Below are 21,960 nucleotides of genomic sequence, written 5' to 3'. Positions count from 1 at the left end.
TAGCTGTGCTCTGTGATTCAAAAGCTTAATGCTATTCATGCTTGGCTAAAAATCACAGGCAAGTACACAAACACGGACCTCCTCTGCGTCGGGCAGGAGCTTCAGCAGGTCTTTGAGCAGCTCCGCTCCATAAATCTTTCCTTCTCCTTTTCGTATGTCTTCGACAATGGAGCGGTTGGACCTGAAAGACAGTTTGTTTCTGTAAAGTTCAGAGATAAATTGCACAGGTGCTTCCTTTAATGCCTGCCCTCCTCTGTTTACAAAGGCACAAAACACAGCTTTTGCAGAGAGCATTAGGCGTCTCTGCCTGGCTTTCTTATTAGCAATATAAATAAAAGAGAAATCTGTTTTCACAAACCCTTTAGGGCACAACTGGTCTACTTTCATTTTTGAGGCTTTAAAATGACTAAAAAGACAATATTAGGTAAGCTGACACTTAGATGTGATTCAAACACTTTAACAAACGCCAGCCTTCAAAAGGTATGCAATACATGTTTATTTAACTCGTGATATGGTAATTTATTTTATTAGGTTAAATTACCAGGTTTTATTTTCTGAATTTCTTGCAATGTTAGGATGAGAACGCGGAAAAAGGAATTATTTGCTCCACGTGATTATTCAGGTTGAGCGGTTTGACGACAAGTTTGAGCGACGAGGCCGACATGGTTTGGACATGTGCAGACGATGGAAAGGGGATATACTGGACAAAGGGTGTTGAAGATGGAGCTGCCAGGTAGGAGGAACAGACGAAGAACACAGAGGAGACTGATGGATGCTGGTGTGATAGGGGAGGATGTTAGGGGTGGGGTGAGATGCTGTGGAGACCCCGAATCAGGCGGGGAGACAAAGATAGGATTTTTTTTTTTTAAGTAACGAACCCGGCAAAAGTTCAAAGCCTCGTTGAAGCCTATAAAGAACTTTTCAGTGCAATATAAAAAAAATGAGACATTTATTTATCTATTTGTTTTTCACAAAGATAATATTAGACTGTTTGTGGAAATTCCCACAAACCCTTTAATAGCCATGAGAGGAAAAACAGCTGGTTCATTGTTCCAACACCAGGAAGGGTACACATTTTCCCTCCCGATCAACGATGGGAATTTCATTTCCAGTTCTGTGGTGTAGACCTGTGCAGGTAGGCTGATGACTGAGTGTGAATATACTGAAGTTGGAACACCCCCCCCCCCCCCCCCTTTATTTTTTTTAAACAAGGGGGGAACCACTTGGTGGTATTTTCAACAAAAAGACAATTTCTAATCAATCACAGTCAGAATACTTTATTACGTTTTATAGTAAAGTGCTGCGTAAAGTGCAGCTTATGACATAATTGGCTCAAATGCATTGCAGCAGAAGATTAATGCATACTCCTTAAAATAAAAAGCAACAAAAACAAGCTGACTGTAATGAGGTCACTGCTCCTACTCTGTCTTGACTCAGTGCAATGGCTCGCAGTCAAATGTCATTAAAATCCTGTGGAGAGCCATGCAAATAGACCTTCAGGCAAACAGATACCTAACACACTTTTTGCTCTCTATTCTAGACAAGTTATGCAACTCAATCCTGAGTCTGGTCAAACTCACTTTGAAACTTCCCGAACCAAATAATTTAGAACAATGGATGCCTAAGAAGGCTTATTAGACTACCTGGCACAGATTTGGACCCTTTCCTTAGTTATGAAAGTTAAACTGATTGATTGAAAATGAGAACGTGTCCATGATAATGATAGCATCTGATCTGAACTGTCCTTAGCAACAGCATGAAGAGCTGATGAGAGGCGTGCTTGGAAAAGCCACGAGGGAAAATAAAAAACAATCTCTAATTTAGTTAAAGTCAAACAACCGTTCGTGGGATTTTTTGTTGGTTGGTCACAGTAAACTCTTTGGTTATGGTAAACCTCACTGCTCTTCTAATGATGGTCATTTAATCCTCTAACTTAAGTAGCTCTGTACTTGACAAAATTAAACACTGGCTGTAACACAGAGCAAGAAAGGTTTTACGAAAACTACGTCACCACTGCCACTAAAGTGATGCTCAAAGTTTCAGTGTGTGTGTGTGTGTGAGCAAATGGAAGCACGATATGTCTTAAAATGTTGCATGTTCAGTCATTGCAATGGTTTGTTTTGTTTTTACACTTATTTACATAACTTCCCAACAAATTTCAGAAATGGGTTTGTACTTTTCATGTCTTACTGACCATTCAAAGCACTTCAGATTAAAAGTCAGATTTTAACTTTGCATTCATACACTGGTTTATTCTGTGGCTCAGGGGTCTCAAACTTAAATGATCTGGGGGCCACTGCTGGCCATTGTCATTGTAGGGTCTCTTTAGTGTTCAAGAGGCACAAAAACAAACAAACAAGAAAACACCCATAAATATTTCCAAAAATCTAGCGTTTGCTTCTTTTTTTTTTTTTTACTGAATAATACAATATTGTAAAATAAGACAAAACTGAAAAAGTGAGCACAAATCTTTTTTCCTCATTCTTAACTGAAGCCTTTTGGTGAACTTACAAAAACACAGATTTCAAATCAATATACGTCAATATAATCAATGGTAACAGTTGGGAAACTTACTTCTTAAACTGCTTGAGGAAAATGCCCACGTTCATCCCCCTCTTTGAGTCAAGGATGTTGACCTGAGGAAAGAAAAAAAACACAAGACACTACGATAAAACTCTGTTGAAGCTCTAGTTAAAATACAGCCAAACAAACACACCCACTCCTGGGTGTTGTTGGTTGTCTCTACGTGAGGTTCAAACCTCCTTCAGAAGCTTGTACGACTCGCACAGAAAACACGTGACTGTGCAGCACATACATTTTTAAAAAATGACCCTGAGGCCCAATTACTACTTTTAAATAGCAACTGGGCACTTTTGTGGTTTGAACTAAAGATGGTGTTTAAAGCATGCTGCAACTGTCTATGTTAAGTTAACCAGTATTGGACATGGTTGGAGACACTGGGAGTGGATGGAGTTCATACTTGCAATAATTTAACAACTCATTCAATAGAAAAATCAAATCTAGTTAATTCATGCCTGAACCTTAATCACCACCTTAATGTCTGCAGTCTAAACTCACCATTAGTTCAGTATTTTAAGCGCCCGTCTTAAACCTTCATGACAGTCACTCACCTCGTCTTTCTTGGTCTCCTTAAAGGAGCGTGATCGGGATACGTGAGTTGATGTTGCAGTTGATGCTGCTGACCCACGGAGGCCCGTCCCCGCATCCTCCTGCTGCCCAAACAGCTCCTCCACCGAGCGAACATCGATCTGGTACTGCTGCTGCCGCACCGCCAGCGTCCAGATGTTCGGCTTCCCGCGCACCTTCTCCTCTGGGATAGGCTTCCAGTAGAAGCTGCGGACCCGGCGCTTTTTCCTCCCATTGTGGTTGGATGATGTGTTTGCCAGGGGCGGAGGGGGCGGCGGTGCCCCAGGAGGTGGGGGCGGGAGGGGAGGAGGGGGCGGCACTTCATTCTGGGTGGTGTCAGAAAGCAAGGTGGGTTGACCGTGCCCAGACATAGAAGAAGGGTCTGAGGTAGTGATGGAGGAAGTGGTGCAGCTGCTCCCCTCGCTGCTACAGCTCTCTGGCTCATTTGTTGTGGATGTACAACTCATAACAAGCATCGCAAGGTTGAGCAGTCAGCATACAGTCTCTGTGCTGACACAAACTAAACAAATATGTGATCTGTATCTCCTGAATTTCCAGAGAACATCAGCTCGCTGCAGCGCTGGTTGGTGTCTCCTAATCTAGTCACTATGAACAGGCTGCATCCATTGATTCATCTCCGTCACTCAGCTGGTCATCCATCGCCCTAAGTGGGGCCTTTGAAAGACACCTCCCAGAGGTAGTGGGCAGGGGGAAATGATGGCCATGGAGCTACAAGAGCAACACAAATGACACAGGACAGGATTATACAGCGGTACCCATGCATATCATCGTCATCGACTATCTGGAATTTGAGGAAATTAAACAAGGGCACGACAGAACAAAGACGAGGGGGACCCAGTGAAGGAAACTGCAAATCCTGTTCTTTTCCATTTTTGAAGGGCTTTGAAGTCAAGCTGTGGGGTGTATAATGACTACAGACATGACACACACCCCTTAGGTTCTGTTACACAATTTCTTTTTTTTTTTTTTTTTTAAAAACAGCCCTCATCTATGCAGCCACCAAGACAATACCGATATGCACTGTATCCCAAAAGTGACGGTTGAAGTCACACCTGAACATGTATTTAAATAGTTATTTGTGTTTCATTTTATTCAACATGAAAATACAGTTCATTTTAAAAATCCAGTAAGAGTTCGTCTAAGTCTGAGAAACAAATGGTTAAAAGTGGATTTTGTCAGACAACTCTGCAAGCTAATCTCGGAAAACAGTTTTCACATTAAGTATTTTTTTTAGAAAAAAACCTTGGCTTGTAAACCTTCCATCAGTCCTACATTTTCTGCCAGTTTCTTTGTCTTAAAGACAAATTAGACTTTGTCATTTTAATGATGACAATCTGTCACATTTGCAGGAGAGCCTGTGTTTAATAAAAGCCTCGCTGTATGGCGACAGTGGATTGATAATGTTAAATGAGAGGATGCAATATTTCTTTATCTCACCTTAAATTTCTGTAGGACATTCTGCACTGGCTGGTGCACAGCAGTAAGGACATTTTAAGTTTGTTGACGCTGCATCTCTGGAAGTAGAGTATTAGTCATCTCCTATGAAGTTTTAGAATTTACATTGTTTTACAGAGTTAATGTCACCATCACAGCCAATGTCTGTGAGAGACTCCTGTGAGGTATATGGGCTCAGCTCCCTCACCATCTACCCTTCACACTGGACTTCTTACTGGCTGCACCATTTTGTTAATAAATGATGTTCATTTAAAAGTAAACTGGTGTTGTGTTCCTCCTTGCCTTGCAGCCTTTCGAGCTGTAACGGTTATACATTATACATTTATTTATTAATAAATGAATTATTAAAAACACAACTGCTTACCACCACACACACACACAAGCTGTGCTTTTGAATATAGCACAGATATTTGTGAAACATTAAATTCTTTATACGTCTCGCTCATGAACACTTTAGAAAATCATCCTCATTGAACACTCTCTGAAATGAGTGATCAAATGATAATTTGTGGACACTAAGAACCACTACTTAGGCCAGAAGGAAGGGAAGTGCTTGAGTTTCCTCCTCTTGCTTTTATTAACTGAATGGCAGCGCTCACTGCAGCTCTCAGTTGGAGGGAAACTGTGTTAAGTTTCAGGAGAACACATCGCTCAGTGCTGGAGCTGACGTGGCTACAGTGATCTGATACTCCTCTTTATAAAAGGGTAGTTGAACAGAGGATCTGACAGAAAACAGCAGATGAACAAGATGTATGGTGGCCATGAGGGGGAGGGTACATTGTTTCCAGCACTTTGAAGAAAATAATGTGGTTTCAGAGAAAATGAACTGCTGTGATAACAAATTTCTGGTATCGATAACGGTCCATGTGGTCTCCTTCTGCTGGTTTCTAGAATTAACGCTTTGCCTCTTACACAATCGTAACATCTTAAATGGTAGTCTGCCATTGGTTCGCAGCCTTGTCAACATGATACTGATGGGGTTATAACTAATTAATAAAGCTTGCGTCACTAATAGCTTCATGTTGCCAACATTGGCTTGCACGTTCAGGTGCCCTGTCCTCAGAACTGGACCACACCATCAGTCATCTTTAATTCATCAGATGGTGAGAACATCTGACCTCACACCAACTCCCCACAGTCTGCGGTGAGGAGAAATGGCTACTGCTAACACGTGCTGCTTTAGGATCTGTTTACAGTGTTCGCTGTCATATCAGCTTTAAAGAAGCACTTGATTTCTTTCTTGTGAAACATTAGATGAGAAGATCAATAGCTTGCATGTCTGTTAATAACAGGGCTCCAGCTAGGCATCATTAGCTTGATGCTAGAAACGGGACTGCAGAATGATCAAGATTCATTGTAAACCATCACGTGTTCAAAATCCAGACCATGGAACACCAAAACCTTCTTTAATACACGCTCATCACTCAGCCAGTGTCAAGACAACCTGCTGGAGTTTAAACCATGGATTTACACATAATGGTCTGGTTTGAAGAGTCTTTATTTCTGCTCCAACATTCATGCCAAGGTCATAGACACATGAAAACATTGATCCAACCTACACTGTATGAACAGTTCAGGCTGAAGGTGATGGGGGATATTTTTTGGCCCACCTTGGGCTCATAAATACCAACTGGTCATCATTTAAAACACCACAGCCTACCTGAGTCTTGTTGCTCATCATGTTCATCTCTTTATGACCACAGCGTACCCTTCTTCTAATGGCTGCTTCCAGCTGAATAATAAACCATATCACAAAGCTCAGTTTAACTCAAACTGATTCTTGAACATGAAAACGAGTTCACTGTACTCAAACGGCCTCTATAATCACCACATCTTGATCAGAGCACCTTAGGGATGTGGTGGAAATCTGCAACAACTGCGTGATGCTATCATGTCAACCAAAATCTCTGTGGAATGTTTGCAGCAACTTGTTAAATCTATGCCATGATTCAACTTCTAAAAGCATAAAGAGATCCAACCTGATACTTGCTAGGTGTACGTAGCAAAGTGATTTGTGAGTGTAGGTCAGTCACAACAAATTTAAAGATCAGAGCTCAGGTTCACAGGTTAACAGTGAGCTCTGACTAAAGCTATAAGACACTTATGAGTATTACTATACACCTGGCAGCAGTGTAGCTAGGAAACCGTTTACTCAAGCTATAAACTGTAAGCTATAAAAACTTGAAAACACCATAAAGACAACAAACATCTGTTATTTCACAACTGACACTTTACAGATTGTTTACTTAATCCCTGCAACACCACTGTATCACATTATGGTGTCTTTATGGACTAGACAAATGAGACATAAAGTGATGCTGACAAAGAAGCTCGGGAGATGCTTTTCACATAAAAAAGTCTAAGTTATTAAAAAAGATGAATCTTCTGCTGGCACTAACCGTGTGTCTAATAGATTCTAAATATATAAAATATAAAGCCAGAGATGATGAGCCTTCTATATGGACGGGCTTTTTGTGCTTAATTATTTAAATGAATTAAAGTTTAAAAGGTTTTAATAAAGGTGGACTTTTTTCACCTAAAAGCCAAACTAGCAGTTTTTCATTGGTTCCAGTCATGTGTGTGATAACTCCATGCGCCAAACCATTCCTCTAAAACTGAGTCCAAACGTTCCTGTCAGCTTTGTTTCAGGTTTAATGTACATTAGTTCTGTGTCTCTAAAGCGAATGACCCAGTGTCAGTGACTGGTTTGTGGCATTTCACATTCATTTAATTAAATTTCACACTGCATGAGGAAAAACCACCAACAATAGGGCAGTAACCAATGTCATCTGTCTAACGTGATTCACAGAGGAGGAAAAACATCAGTCAGTAACACGACACTGGGAAGGCCTGAGGGAATGAAATCAGACGGGCGGTTGCCAGGCTCAACACATCCACCTGCTGCCACGAGCTTCATCTAAAACATCCACCTGCTGTCGACCCGGGGGCAATCTCGCTCCAATCACTCTTCATTGGTGACAGCAAACACCACACCCTCTATGACTAACTGACCATCCACCTCTAACACAAACCAAGCTGACAACAGTCACGTTGTTATGAGCAGTTCGCCTGTCTTCTACAGCAGAAGGCTGTAGATCCTTCGCCTCCCAAAATATATCACTGCTACTGATCCAATGAGAACCACAGAAGCATCTGTACCAACTCTACCGGTTGTCCGAACCTGACTAGTCTGCATATCTTTTGAGCAAAAACTCTCCAAATTGGAATTTTCTTGTGTTTTCTTCTATGAGGTGAAATAACAGATAACAAGTTTATGAACTGAAGACACAAAAAAACCAAAAACAAACTTTAACGTGAGATAAGAGAACTCAGGAGAAAAAAAAAAATCCCCTCTAGACTTACTAAACTTTTACACTGAGAAGAGAGTTGAACAGAAAAACAAGTTGTGTCTTTTATGCCTTTGGGGACACTCAGTGAGAGGTGAAAGCAAAAATCAGGGAATAAAGAAACACAGAAACTTAACTAGGCTTGACCCAAAGACTGAGCTCACAAACAACAAAACACCAGATGATATCATGAAGTTATACAGTTCTCTCCCTAAAGTTTACCAAAAGAGTGAAGCATAAGTCAAGTGTGAAATGCATTTATATATCATCTTTAAAAGCTACTCCTCACTCCCTCTGTTCCTCCAACAACAAACTGTGGAGTAGACCAGTAAGCCTTCAGTCACACAGGTATAGAGACGAGTTGGTGATCTCCCTGGCAACCTCTGGTCATTAGAGGAAAATGTGTATTGTCCCTTTGGGACAGCCAACATCCATTCACCAACCAGTCAGGGGCTGGCGAATGGATGCTTTTGAGGATGGTACACCATCCTCCAAAATAAAAGTCAGGTCATACTACTGCAATCAACAGATTTCAAAAAAGGCAAAACTTTTACTTTGAAGGCGAATATTCTTTGTTTCCTGTTCATGTCAAACTCTTCAGTTTCACTACAGCAAGTTGTCACTAACTGGTCTCTAAGCCTTTGTGCTTGGCAGCTAATGGAGACTTAAGGATGCGTGCACAGGACAGGCAACCTCTTTATCCAAACCAAAAAACTGACAGAAATTAATTTAAATTTGAGGTGCCTCCCATCTTTGACATGTGCTGAAGAATGAATTACATCTAATGATAATTAGCTACACCATGCTGTGCAGCTTCTTTAAGCTGTTTCAGCTGAAAGCCCATTACTGCATAAATTCATGCAGTAATGGGCTCTTTTGTCTGTTGTGCATTTGCCATTTGTGTGTTTCAGCCTTACATAACTCCATGCAAAGCATTTTTTCTCCCTTTTATCCTGTAAGGATTCTAATTGGAGGTAACTGTCACCAAGTTTCCAGGGTGCCACCAAGTACAAAACAAACACAATCCACTCAAACTCTCAAATGAGTGACAGTGAAGGTCAAGGAGCCACCGCATGCTATAATGATCCCCTGTTGCTAGCTTCAAGTTCAATTTCCTGAGGGTGAGCGCGGCCCTGCAGAGCGCAAGTCTTTTACTCACACCGTAGGGGCACAGAGGCGCATTCACATGGGATTTGGTCAATTCTGCTTCGTCATCATTTCCATGGGAACGCTCGTTAGCAGAAGCTGGCTTATGCAGAGCGCAGTAGGGCGATGCCGTCGGACCTCTTTGTTTCCGACTATCTGGATCCTAACTTCACCAAACAGCAGTGGTGATGGGCTGCCAGTGATGGGATTTCAGTAGCAATTACTATCATTATTCTGTCCAGTCTATAAAATGACAAAATAAAAGGTACAGAATGTGCATACTTTAATCAACAGGCCAAGATCAAAAGACACTGAATTTGAATAAAACAAAAATAGCAGCTTTACTTTATCTTAATGTTTACTGATCTCTCCGAGTGCTTTCTACCTCCGTGAGCAGTCTGGCCTCTTTTCAGGCACAGGAAACTGCACTGCATGTTAACTCCAGTCTCATGTAAAAAGTAATCCTTTCTTTCCTCTGGTGAGAAACAAATTGCATAAAAAAAACCCTAAACATGACCCTTCTCTTGCCATCAAACTGGGCAAAGCTATGATAATGCTAGCTTGAAGCTTCGTAGTTGTCTCTGCCACACTTCTTTGCTCTACAACGTCTCAGCCTCTTTTTGGTCCCTGGAGGTAAATTATTAATTAATTTTCAATAGCAAAACAGCAATTAATATAAACAAATATACACACATTGAATTCAGTGCTTGTTCTGCGTGCTTCTATAGCAAGCATCTGTTTTTATCTTGTAGCTGAAAAGGACATTGTGTTTATTTTGAAACTCACGATGCTGGCTTATCGCTCTCATTTCCATGCGTCGCTTGCAATAAGGAGGACACAGACCAGAGTGGGAGTTAAGCATGCTGTAGCAACAGCACACAGGAACATAGCTTGCACAAACACACAGTGACGAGGCAACTATTGCTCGGATACCAAGCACAAAAGAGCTGTCAAAACTTCTCGTTTCACACACAGACAATATGAAAAGACACCGTTTAGAACAGAAACAGCCAAGCGACCGCAGCTCTGGATTTTGAAGGTGACTGACTGCAGCAGCATCAGTGATGTAGTCAAGCAATAAAAAAAATAAAAAAACCTGCTCCGTCTCATAAATCACATGAAGCCACCGGTCTCATCCTCAAACAAAAGGGTGGCATATCAAATAAACTGTGCAGTGTGTCTTGTCTTTATATTAATTGCTCTTCTTGAAGTTTGTTGTAAAGATAAAATATGAAATATCGGATGAATAGCCAGACCTTTGTGACCTCGTGCCTGGTTGCATAACACACAAATGAACCACCTCCCATGTCACCAGAATAAACTAATTGGCATACACTGAACAAGGAACCTATTATTCAGGAAATCCTGGATTTATCAAATATTTTCACAGATTGCCTGCTTGTACCTCAACGTCTACATTTTCTAAGTAAGCCTCAGAATCTGACTGAGTGAATTATTTATACCACCGTGAATAAAGTAAGTTCTCTTCCAGTCTAGCTGCTGCTGTCCTGAGCATCTCAAAGATGCTGACCCAGAGTCAGCTCACCTGGGTAAACTAATGCTTTAGTGACATATTAATAACAAAAGAAGCAACATGTACAGAACTGAAATGCTATTTAATTCATTTACAAGCATTTAGTCTTATTAATCAACCATTATTAAATCAGTTAAAAGAAATAATCACCCCAAAACTGATGTGAATAAGTTGGGTGATGTATTGGTGCCTGAAACAAACAACAACGTGTTACAGAGTCTGTACAGTGGATTAACATAGCTCAAACAGAACACAGCACTTTCCTCTCAAATCTGAAACAAGCGGTTTGGAGGAGATTATTTCACAGTTCAATTTGTCTAGAGAGTAGTTAGGCCAAGGTACCACGTGGCACCTCATGCCATGTGAGGCTAAACCCACAACACTGCTGAACTTGCACCAGTGCAAGTGAATCTGCTTCAGGTCAGAATATTAACCTACTGCTGTTCACCAGTAAGCTTATGTTGCCATTTTATCTCTAGATATGCAACTTTACTGACGTGAAGAAGCAGGGAATGGGGAGAATGTTTCTTAAGCCCACAGTGAACCTCAGTCTTCTAAACCGATGAAAAACACCTGCTCAATCCTCAGTGTTGGTTTAATCCTTAAAGGAAACGTCCTGGATGCTCCCATAAACGTGACACAAAGCTGGCATACAATTGACTCATGGTGTAATATCACTGCAATTTTTAACATTCTGCAATATGCTGTGTATTGCAGGAATGCAAATTACGATTTGTCACATTAAAGTTAAAAATTTCAATATGTATTTTATCTAATAACATAAAATTATCTCAGTCAGATATTTTTTGCTGCAAAATGAAATTGTCAAGCGCATCAACGATTTCACTAAAACCTGCCATAAATGTTGCAGTAAGACAGTAAGTCTGATATCAGCTTGCAATTGAATGGAGTCATGTTGGCAATTACATTGAATCTGTTTCTGATAATACAGCAAGACAGCTGTTTGCAGAAAGGTTGCCTGCTATTAGCTGAGGTGAGCCCTCTTATTCATAGTATTCTCAGATAAATATATATTTAATTTTATAAAATATTCATATTTAAAGTCATTGTATTGATGCAATATCGCCACTAGTAAACATCCTTTTTTTTCCATCCTGTCTCTACTCACATTTGAGCACCAAGAAAAGCTGTTGGTTACAGGTCATTGTAATGTTCATCTTGTGTCTTTCTGTAACCGTTCCAAAACCAGCAACAGCTCATTCTTACAAAGGGCACACCTACAGGGACAATGAATTGGTTGTAGTTAGCAAGTGCTATCAGTGTGAATGAACCTGAAACAACAGCTTTGTGGGTTTCTGAGTTATTAAATACAGTCAGGAAAGCACAAAACACTTAGTGAGCTATTTGTAGCACATGAAGTTCTGATTAATGATCACTTCAAGAGTTATGACATTGTGCTTTGCTGCTACACAGTTAAGTTTAATGAGTCATATAAAGAAGCTGCAAGCTCACATCAATGAATGAGCTCCTTTTTCTAGGAAAAATGGCTCTTGTAATTTCACAGAGCTTTTCACTAATACGCTGTATGTTAAAGATGGGGGAAATGCACTTGAAAGCAGTTTTTTTTTTACCAGTGTTTTTAAACATTTGACAATCTGTGTCAAATGAAAAATTGATACTAAATATAGTGAAATGTAATTTTTTTCACATAAGCACACTGCAGAGGTCTAACACACAAAAGTTACTTCTAGCTTTAAAGAAAACTAAGACAATGTGCCAATAAGTTGCAATTCCTTAGCACTACAGCCGCTATCCTACAACAGCAGCAATGCAAAGAAGTTGTTTCTTGAAGACGTTAAATAATCAATTTTCATATTTTTGTTTTAATCATAAGAGTTAAAGATAAAACAGGCACTAAACTTGAAGATTTTATTAGTTTTAAACATTTAGGTTAAATTTTATATAACTAAAAAAAACAAATTATGACAAAAGTGGTGTTCTTTCTTGGCCAAGTGTGTGAGCTTATGGGCTCAATACTGAATAAAATGTTAAGAATTATTTTACAAATCTCTGTCATACTAGGTTTCCAAAAAACAGACTATCCAAGGTATCAATGAGCATGCAGTTACGCAGTCAGACACACCCCTCCTCATCACATCTGTTCTTCTGAAACCAAGGCAGTGATGGTGAAAACGCTCAAAACAGGATTTCAGAAACCAATAGGTGACATCTCAGTAGCTTTGTCCATCTTTTATAAGGCCTGTGGTCCAAATACTACCTGTGACATGGTGACAACTGAAATACCAAACTCACTCCACACAACTTTTTTTTCATGTTGTACATGTTTTTATGACAAATGTCAGAACCTAACCTTAAAACAAACAAACCTTCAGTGCCTCTCTTCTCCCAGGAACAAAAGTGAGCATCAAATGGTGATCACAACAAACAAATGGTTTGAAAAGCAACACAGACTTTTACACAAATGCTACATCCAGAAAATAAACAAAAGATTTCTTTAAGTAGTTTTCAGGAAAAGTTCTCCAGGCTTCTTGAAGGACTTCTGAAGCTCTTAGTTGGATGTTGGCTGCCTTTTGTTCTGTTCTCTGTCAATATGTTCACTGCTTCAGTAATTGTGAGGAAGCCAACCCATGACTGATGGCGTTCCACTGTGTGTGTTTTATATCCAGGTATGTGTTTACTGTGTTGGCAGTGTATTTGGGATGAGCTGTAGCAGGTTATCTACTTATCGGAAGGTTAGTGGTTCAATACCTGGCTCTTCCAGTCTGCATGTCAAGTTTCCTTGGGCAAGATACTAACCCCAAATTGCTCTCCGATACATCCATCGGAGTATGACTGTGTATGAATGTTAGCTAGGAAGCACTAAAAGCTTAGAAGAAAGTGCTTGTGTGAATGGGTGAATGTGGCATGTTGTATAGAGGGCTTTGAGTACTCTGCTAAATAATAATCAGTCCATTTACCATTGTCACGCTGAAAGCTGAAAAAGTTGATGCTTCTCACACAGTATTACATGGTGGATCTAAATCTGATGATACATTTTTGTGTTTTTGTGAAAGGCTGCTAGAAACAAAGTGCCTAAACTATTCTTTGTCTACTATGTGTAAACACAACACTTGTCAATCCCTTCGGTTTGGAGCCTTTTTCATGCTTGAATGATTCATAGGTCAGTGTTAAGTGGCTTAATAGCCACAAAAAAACATTCCTATGAAAATGTCACATTTAAGGACTGGACTGAAAATTGGTGAAAAAGCTGTCAATGTCCAAAGGAAAACTTCACAAAGCGTGGAGAGCTGTTGCTAAAGACCTTTCTATAAAAGAAATTAAAAGGAAGTCTGACTCCTTGAAAGCAAAACTGACAGAAACACGGGTCTTCAAGACTTTTGTACTTCAACACTGGCTATCCGACTTAGATTAAACAGGCAGCTGCTTTATTATATCAAATAACAGTAACAGTGAGTTGACCAAAAACAGGCAAATGTAATATTAAAGTTAAGACACATTATTAAATCATGGTGGTGAAATAGTTTGAGCCTGGCACTGAGGAAAAGAAGTGTACTGACCATTTGTTTTTTAGGAATCATGAATGAAATGTTTGATTTGTAAGAGGGACTCTGTTTTATTTTTGTCTTCTAAAAACTACTTAGTCAGTGAATGTGTTTTTCAATCCGGCTTCATTTCCTTTGCCAGCAGCCAAAATAATCTTCTTTGTAATTATTGACAAATCTATCTCAAACAGATCAGTCATGGACAACAATAGAAAAGCCTCCCTGCATGTTTAAAGCCTTTGTTTTCATTGTCTCTGCTGCACTGAGAAACAGCGCTAGCCTGGTGACAGCTAGGAGAAATGATTTTGCACTTTAAAGCTGTAAATGGGTGAAACACAAGGATTGCCAACAGCGTCACGAATTATATTACAGCTTACATCAACTCCAAATCACTTCGTGGCTGAAGACAACAGCCTAGTATAAATATATCTTAACTTTGGATGCCAAACCTCAAATTAACCTTGTAACTGTCTTCCCTTCACTGTGTACGACAAACACCTACAGCAGCCCAAAACACAACATATCCCCCTAGCTTAGCACAAATCTGCTAATAGCAGCCTGCCACTGAAACGAGGTTTTCAGATTTTAAAGATTAAAGCTGCCAGTTGCAGAGCACGCGAGGTGCCTCTGTCAATTACTGTTTAAGCAGGCTTCAGTTAAGACCAATATGAATGAGTATCCTGGCTGTGGAACTGGTGGTACCACACCTGTCAGCTAACCTGCAACTCCGGAGGGAATTCATTTAATCATATAACCAGCAGTAATACCAGTGCTAAATCTCAAACAAACAAACAAAAATCTGTGCCAATCCTCTTAATAACCAGCCAAGCAGAACATGTTTGGACCAACACCTCATTTAGTATGTGTACCAGAGCGTTCGACACATCAGACTCAAACTTAGCACCATTTCTACTACTGCTGAAATTAATAATGGACTCAGTGATTAATTTGCAGCACTGTTGATATTTTGGATTAAGTATTTGTGCTATTTGTACAAAGGCTTTTTAAAAAGATCTACTTGGGTAATAGATGTTTTCTTGAGCTAAATTTCATCTTCAGGCAATTTAGTGAGTGGACAAAAAGTTAAACTAAAAAAAAAAAAAAAAAAAAGCAGCCATCTCCACGGTTAATTTGTGCAACTTACACCATACCATCATCTATATGAATGACTAAAAGTCTTGGTGACTACTGTAAAACAATCTGTAAAACAGCACATATTGACTCACAAGTCAAATCTGATTTAAAAACGAGGCTCAAAAAAGCTGTTCTCTCAATTTTATATTTATTCTATACGATTACAGATTCATTAATGTTACACACAAAATCAGCATCTGTCCCCATCACACCAGGGCACTGAACAAATGCTGTGCTCACTCACACGATGGACAGTGATACCCGAGAAAAAGATCTTTGCTACAATAACTGAAACTGTCATGAACTTCAGCTGCCATGTTGGCTTGGATGATGCGAGTCCTTGTTCACCAGTTATAAGTTGATGATTGGGTCTGAGGGAGCAACTTTGGCATTACAAAAGTCTACTTTGTATTTCAATATGACTTTCATGTCATTGCTTTACAATATCTCTGGTTATAATTAATAGGACTGGCATGACACCACTGAGATATTTCACTATACCCGAGCCTTTCTCCACATTGACTCACTATAGTAAAAAAAGGACAGCAGCCTCCTTGTGCAATCCCTTCCGATCACAGGGCGATTGCACAGGTCGTCAAGTGCGAGGCAACCCGTCTCCAAACAGTTGCAGTCACTCTTAAACAGATAGGTGAAGATTTGCAAATAAGTGCAGTCTAATTTATAAATGCAGACAAGTTGCTAATGAGGGCAACTTGCCTGCAACATGTCTCTTTGCATCGGGGAACTTAGTTGTTGGTTGTATTCTGCTTTTATTCCAATATAAAACCAAGCTCCAAAGTCATCTTGCAGTTAAACCCCAGCCCTGCAGCAACCACGTCAGTATTTATGAAGGAATTTCTGCTTCAAATCTGTGAGGTTCTGGCTGCAGTCTGCATGCAAGTATTTAATTTCTGTTTTTCTGTTAGTTTTGCAATAAATGGCAATGTAGATGCAATGATTTCTTTACAAACAGAACAGACAGTTTGTCAGCTGGTCAGAGCTAACAGAAAAATGGGTGTTGTTTTGTTAAATATAACACAAACTCACTGCCTTTACTGTATCATGCTGATCGTGCTTATGTCATCCCTGAAGGCTCAGAAAACACCATGTACACCACAGTATTTTAGTTCTGTAGTACTTTGTAGGATTTGTATTTTTACTAGAAAATAAAGCCTTAATGATGACAAAGCATGGCCAAAGCTTCTTCTGAGGGAATTTTCCAGAACAACAATACACATCCTATCACAAAACAAGCCCCGAATCTAACCTAATAAAAAATACAGAGGGAAGAGAAACCCAGGTGAAACCAAAACCTACTCAGGCGGGATAGTGACACTAATGGAGGGATGAGATGGCACGGGATACACCGTCTGTGAGGCTGCAGATTTATAAAAAAAAATAAATAAAAAAAAAAAAAAAAAGCGAGAAGAGCTTTATTCATCTCGCGTTTGTTCTTTTGTTAACAGGTGTTCAGTGTCTGGCCTGCAGCAGGCAACCGCCTGTCTATCTTCTCTGGCTCTGGGCTCCAGTTGTTGCTTCAGCAATATGAGGCTTGTGCCAAGATCGGCTTTAAGCAAATCTCGCTGCACCGCTTGGCTTCACTGACTGCCACAGAAGCTTAAGCATTAATCACATTATTTTGTGTATGATTTTGGAGGAAACTAGGCCTTAACCAACACATCCTGAGTGAGAATAAAGCAGGTGTTCAGGTCACCATAGAGACAACAGTAGGTTTTAACATGAAGGGAATGCAAACATGTTTACACGGCAGTGAGGAAAGTGTTTACCCAGGGGCACCAAGACACTTGAGCTGGCTTCATTAGGATACATTTTAATACCTGGGAAAGACTACCCACAGGTACACATGCATACGGCTGACATTACCCACTCTGAACACTTAGAGGCGCACTGTGAAAGGCGTGGCACTCTTCCTTGCCTTTAATTTCATTTTGAGCTCTTTTCCTGTATTAGACAGCTCACAGCTGACAGATTTGGGCATGTTTGGGACCCGAGTTGCCACCAACTATTCAGCCCCCTCTCCTGCTCCCACACAAATAAATCAAACCCCCTTAAATATCTTCCTCCTCGGGCTGACGTCAGAGCATTGAGTTTTCCATGTTACTCTCTGCCTCCACAGCAACCCGGGGGGCGACCCACCCCCCCTTGACCTGACCCAAGGAGACACCCCCCCCCCCCTCTGAAGGGTATTGTTCCCAGCACTTGAATGGACTCCACTAACTCATCTGGGCATGGATAGCAGTGTACAAAAGCCAAGGAAAGCAGGGGCTGAGACAAAACCAGCACTGACTTACATGTTGGATTAGCTTGTGCTGGTGAAACACTTGTTTTTACTCCAGTAGTAACACACTCTATATGCATATAAGCTATAATCAATATATTTGTACTTTGGCACAAAGTTTCAGGAAATGCAAAAGCCCCAAAGGAGCACTACACACTAATCATATTTGTTTACATTTTAATTTTGTGATAGGTTACTTCCTGATTTTAATTAAAAATCATGAGTATTTTACACTCTTGTATAAAGAAACTTTTCAAATAGTTTAAATGGAGAACTTTAACTACTTTTCTTTAAGGAGGAAAAATGAAATGTAATGTAGCAAGCATTTCTAAGTATTTTTTATTTATTTATTTATTTTAAACTGATGCTGTCAAGTCCTACAGAGAAATACTGAGATACACAGTCATGACGTTTATGCACAGCAAAGCAACAGATTCAGGGCTTGAACTACACCAAATCACCAAAATGATGTAATTTTGGACGTGGACTGCATTGCAGAACACCTCGACTGTCACCTCAGAGAAAACCCCCACAAAAGAGCAGGAAGGTTAAACGCTCATCGCCTCACTAAAATGCTTCCTCACGGTGCAACGACTCTCCACACCTGAGTTACACACCGCACATTCACAAACACATAACACATACACACACAGAGCGTGATGATGCGGCGGTTACCGTCCCGCTTGACTCACCGGACGGACGACAGGGCTCCGACGCCGTTGGTGTTAGCGAAAGATACTTTTCAGAGGAGAAAATCTTGCGTGGTCTTCTCGGGCTGTCAGCCCTGTCAGGTGAGCTGCTGGCCGAGCTGCGGGTCAATGCGAGGCTCCACGGCAGCGGCGGCAGACTGTAGCGCTGCTCTCAGCTTCCTCGTACGTGATTGGGCCAGGTGGAACGGGCGCATGCACGTGCCGCTCACCCTCCTCGCGCGCGCTAGCGTGTGAGCACTGGTGCAATCACAAGGCGGAAAACAGCGCTGAAGGTGGGCTAGGTGAGGAGCTGGGTATAAGTGGGTATGTTTAATTAGGCGTGAGCACAGGTGGAGCGTAACATGTATTTATGCAACATTAAACCTCCCCGCGTTTGGCGCTGTGTTATTCTTATTTACGTGTAAGTAAAGCCAGGATCAGTGTTGCTGATACTTTTAACCTATAAAGGCAGCTTATGTAGGGGAGATCTGTGTGTCATGATTCATCATTAATTTGTAAACCCTGAACACGTTTTAATGACCACAAAATCACCAGTGGTGATATATACCTATAAAAATAATTAGTTAACACAAAAAAACCACGTTTCAGTTTTTGGTGTATTTTGAAACGTGTTTTTTTCTTCTTTTTTCGGGGGGAGACCTGGAGTGTAAAGGTGCCTGTCTCTAAACTCTGGCTCAGCTTCTGTTTTTAGCGTGGTATTTAAATAAAATAGACATGACAGTCAACAAAAAACGGTAGAGACATTTTTCATAGTTCATGTTTAAAACCAAAGTTGGTATCGATACTGTCAACATTTGGATCAATCTGCACACCTGTAACACTATCTTTAATTCAAACCTTTTGTTATTTAGCTGCCTATGATTTATTTGTTTTTGTTTTTTGTATTTACACTATGAATACTTTAAACCAGGGGTAGGCAACCTTTCTGATGACGAGTGCCATTTAAAATTTCCTCAGAAGTCAGTGTGCCATATGATTGCTTTAGCAATAAATTTAATAACGCTCTATATGAACAGTTACGCAATATATAGAACCACTTTATAGAATTATATTTGTTTGCAGATGTTGGCAGCTATCAGCGAATAGTTATCAGCTGTTTTGAAACAAAAAAATACACTTTTTATCCATAACAAGAACTCCATGACAGCAAATGAACTGTACAACAGAAAATACAAATGCTATTTATGGTCTCCTCACAACAATGATAAGAGAAATAAACTGGGCCAATATGGCATGTTTGTTAATATTCAACCCAACCCTTCAACTCATTCATGTGACCTAAAAGGTAAACCTGTTTCTCCATCACCTGTTCAGCTCTGATGATTCAGTAAGGACATCTCCTGGTTTCATCTTCATGTTTCCCTCTCACCAGATAACCAAACCGACATCATGACCAGCAGGTTTTACAGCTGTGGCTCCAGCAAACATCAGCTAAATTCTAACAACACCTGATCAAACTTAAACGTGCTGCTGTTGTTTAGCGCGACATCCGGCGGTTTCCTCTTTTTGGCGCAAAGTAGGCGATAAACAAACAAGAGAGAAAAGCCGATCAGCTGATCATTGATCAGTTTCATGATTGAAGTAGCAACAGCAGAGAGAGGGGAGAGAATGAGAGAAGAGGCAGCTGTGCGGAGTAACAGAATAAATCCACCTTTGTGTCTTTTTCCATTCTAGCTGAAGTACGGGACAAACTGTGTCCCTTCTCAGCTCAACACCAAACACGTAATTTAGGTAATTTACTGACGGTTGGCAACTCTACTAACCTTATGAATAAAATAAAGTTCACTATCAGTAACATCAAAGCACAAACCCAGCTGTATAGAAACTCTGTCATGCTAGCTCAGGCAGTACGAGTTATTGTAACTGACTGTAAAAAGTCAGCATAACAAAAATAAACTCCACCTAAACTTGGTTTATATCTGACCCAGATAGACTGCAGGTCATAACTTCTTACCTGAAGTTCAGTTCACCTGACACTCGGACCGGGGCCGCCTCGGGTCTCTCCTCTTGCCTCCCCTTTCTCTCATCCACCTGCTGGCCTCCACCACTTATTAATGTTACTGAATCTGTGGAAGCTCCGCCATAGCCACCACCAAACAACTGAGTTAGTTTTTTACACACCGACCAGCATCTGGCCAATCCACCACTTTCATTGTTTATACGGTTACAAAAAATAAATAAATAAAAATCATCAGGCCACAGACCGTATGCCCGATGGCCAGTCCACCCTTCGGGTGTCAACTGTGGCACGCGTGCCTCGGGTTGCCGACCCCTGCTTTAGACACTTCACACAACACATCTTCTCTAAAGAAAAACTTGAAAAATTAACATGTTGCTAGTTTACCCTAAAAAAAAAATCGGCGTTATTTTAGCAAGTCGAAATTTTGAGAAACCTAACTTAAACTTTTCAGAAATAAGCTAATCATTTCAATTTCAATCAATTTGTTTTTTGTTTTTTTTTGCTTCATTAATTATTTGTTATTTCAGCTACTAAACAAGCGGTTCCCATTTCAGGTATTTCAGAAGTGGTGGTGGGGGTGTAAGTTTCTTTAAAGGCGGACTCCCCCATATGTACCTCACAGTGGTTTGATCCACTGCCTGCCATTCCCTAACTCCTTAAGTTTGCAAACTGTAAACAAAGGTTGTGTGACACGCTGTTATTATAACGCTCAGTAAAATTAAACGTAGCTACCGTTGGAACCACACAACATTTTACTAGCTTCGTTACGTCACCGATAGGTCCTGTGCTTTAATGTAGATACTTCATTAGTATGGGACTATGTATTTGTGGAAAGAGGCAGGCACATTAAAATTTGTAAATTTGTTATAAGTTATTGAATTTAGATTCTTTTTTGGGGGGGTGGGGGGGGGGGTGGGGGGTGATATTTTGATAAATCTGATATCAAACAATTACAACATTATTTAACTTCCATCCAACCCGACCCTGTCCCAGTAGTCATAGGTAAGATGTGCATGTCATAGCCACCCCTATGGTGGATGTGACATGCGTGTTTAGACTGCGGGAGCTCACACAGACTCGAGGAGAATGTGCAAACTTCACACAGTCAGGCCTCAGCTGAAACCCAGAATCTTCTGCACTATTCCATTTAATTCAATCTAAAGGAATTTCCCAATTATTTTAACAGTTTCACATTTCAAATGCTCTCAAAATACCAAGATTTTGTTTAGCTAAAAATTATTTTTTATGTAAAATGCATTTTAAAATGATTAATTAGTTCCTACTTTGTGAAAGTCAAAAACGTGAATGAGATTCCTTCCCCCCCCCCCCCCCAGCAATGGAAAACATTTCCAAGACTTCATTTGTTGGCATGGGACACTGAAAGGCCTCATTTGTGCCTGCAGATAAAACATGTCACTGATTTTGTGATGAACATCCTCAAAGCTTTTCCCTGAGGATTAACCGGATCCTGCCAAATGTATAATTGTGGGTGTGGTGGGCTCATCATTGTGAAAACCTACAGAGGGATCTGAAAGCACATGGAGTTAAGTAAACGCAGACAAGCCCCAGTGAAATGGCTCCACGCTCTAGAACTGCTGGGTAAACTACATCAATCTGAATCCATATGTCAGAATGCAGCAGGCTGCAGACTGATGTATCACAGCAGCCTGTGTGAAAAGGAAA

The 21,960-nt window shown here is 40.4% G+C and overlaps 1 protein-coding gene across 1 annotated transcript in view; it reads right to left on the bottom strand.

The window, feature by feature from the left end:
- The window catches only part of fhdc1 (FH2 domain containing 1), a 35,438-nt gene extending 16,815 nt beyond the window's left edge, over window positions 1–18,623 (bottom strand). Inside the window, exons 1-4 of the mRNA XM_026171505.2 lie at window positions 18,300–18,623; window positions 3,132–3,876; window positions 2,575–2,636; window positions 79–181 (exon numbers count right to left, since the gene is read on the bottom strand). Coding sequence (XP_026027290.2) covers window positions 79–181; window positions 2,575–2,636; window positions 3,132–3,623 — 657 coding nt within the window. The 5' untranslated portion in view covers window positions 3,624–3,876; window positions 18,300–18,623. The remainder of the gene's footprint in view (window positions 1–78; window positions 182–2,574; window positions 2,637–3,131; window positions 3,877–18,299) is intronic.
- Window positions 18,624–21,960: the final 3,337 nt, after the last annotated feature.

Source organism: Astatotilapia calliptera, chromosome 6 (assembly GCF_964374335.1).
Source record: "Astatotilapia calliptera chromosome 6, fAstCal68.1, whole genome shotgun sequence".
In the NCBI taxonomy this organism is placed as follows: domain Eukaryota; kingdom Metazoa; phylum Chordata; class Actinopteri; order Cichliformes; family Cichlidae; genus Astatotilapia; species Astatotilapia calliptera.
The sequence above is the reverse complement of the archived record's forward strand: the minus strand, read 5'-3'. Positions and strand labels throughout refer to the sequence as shown.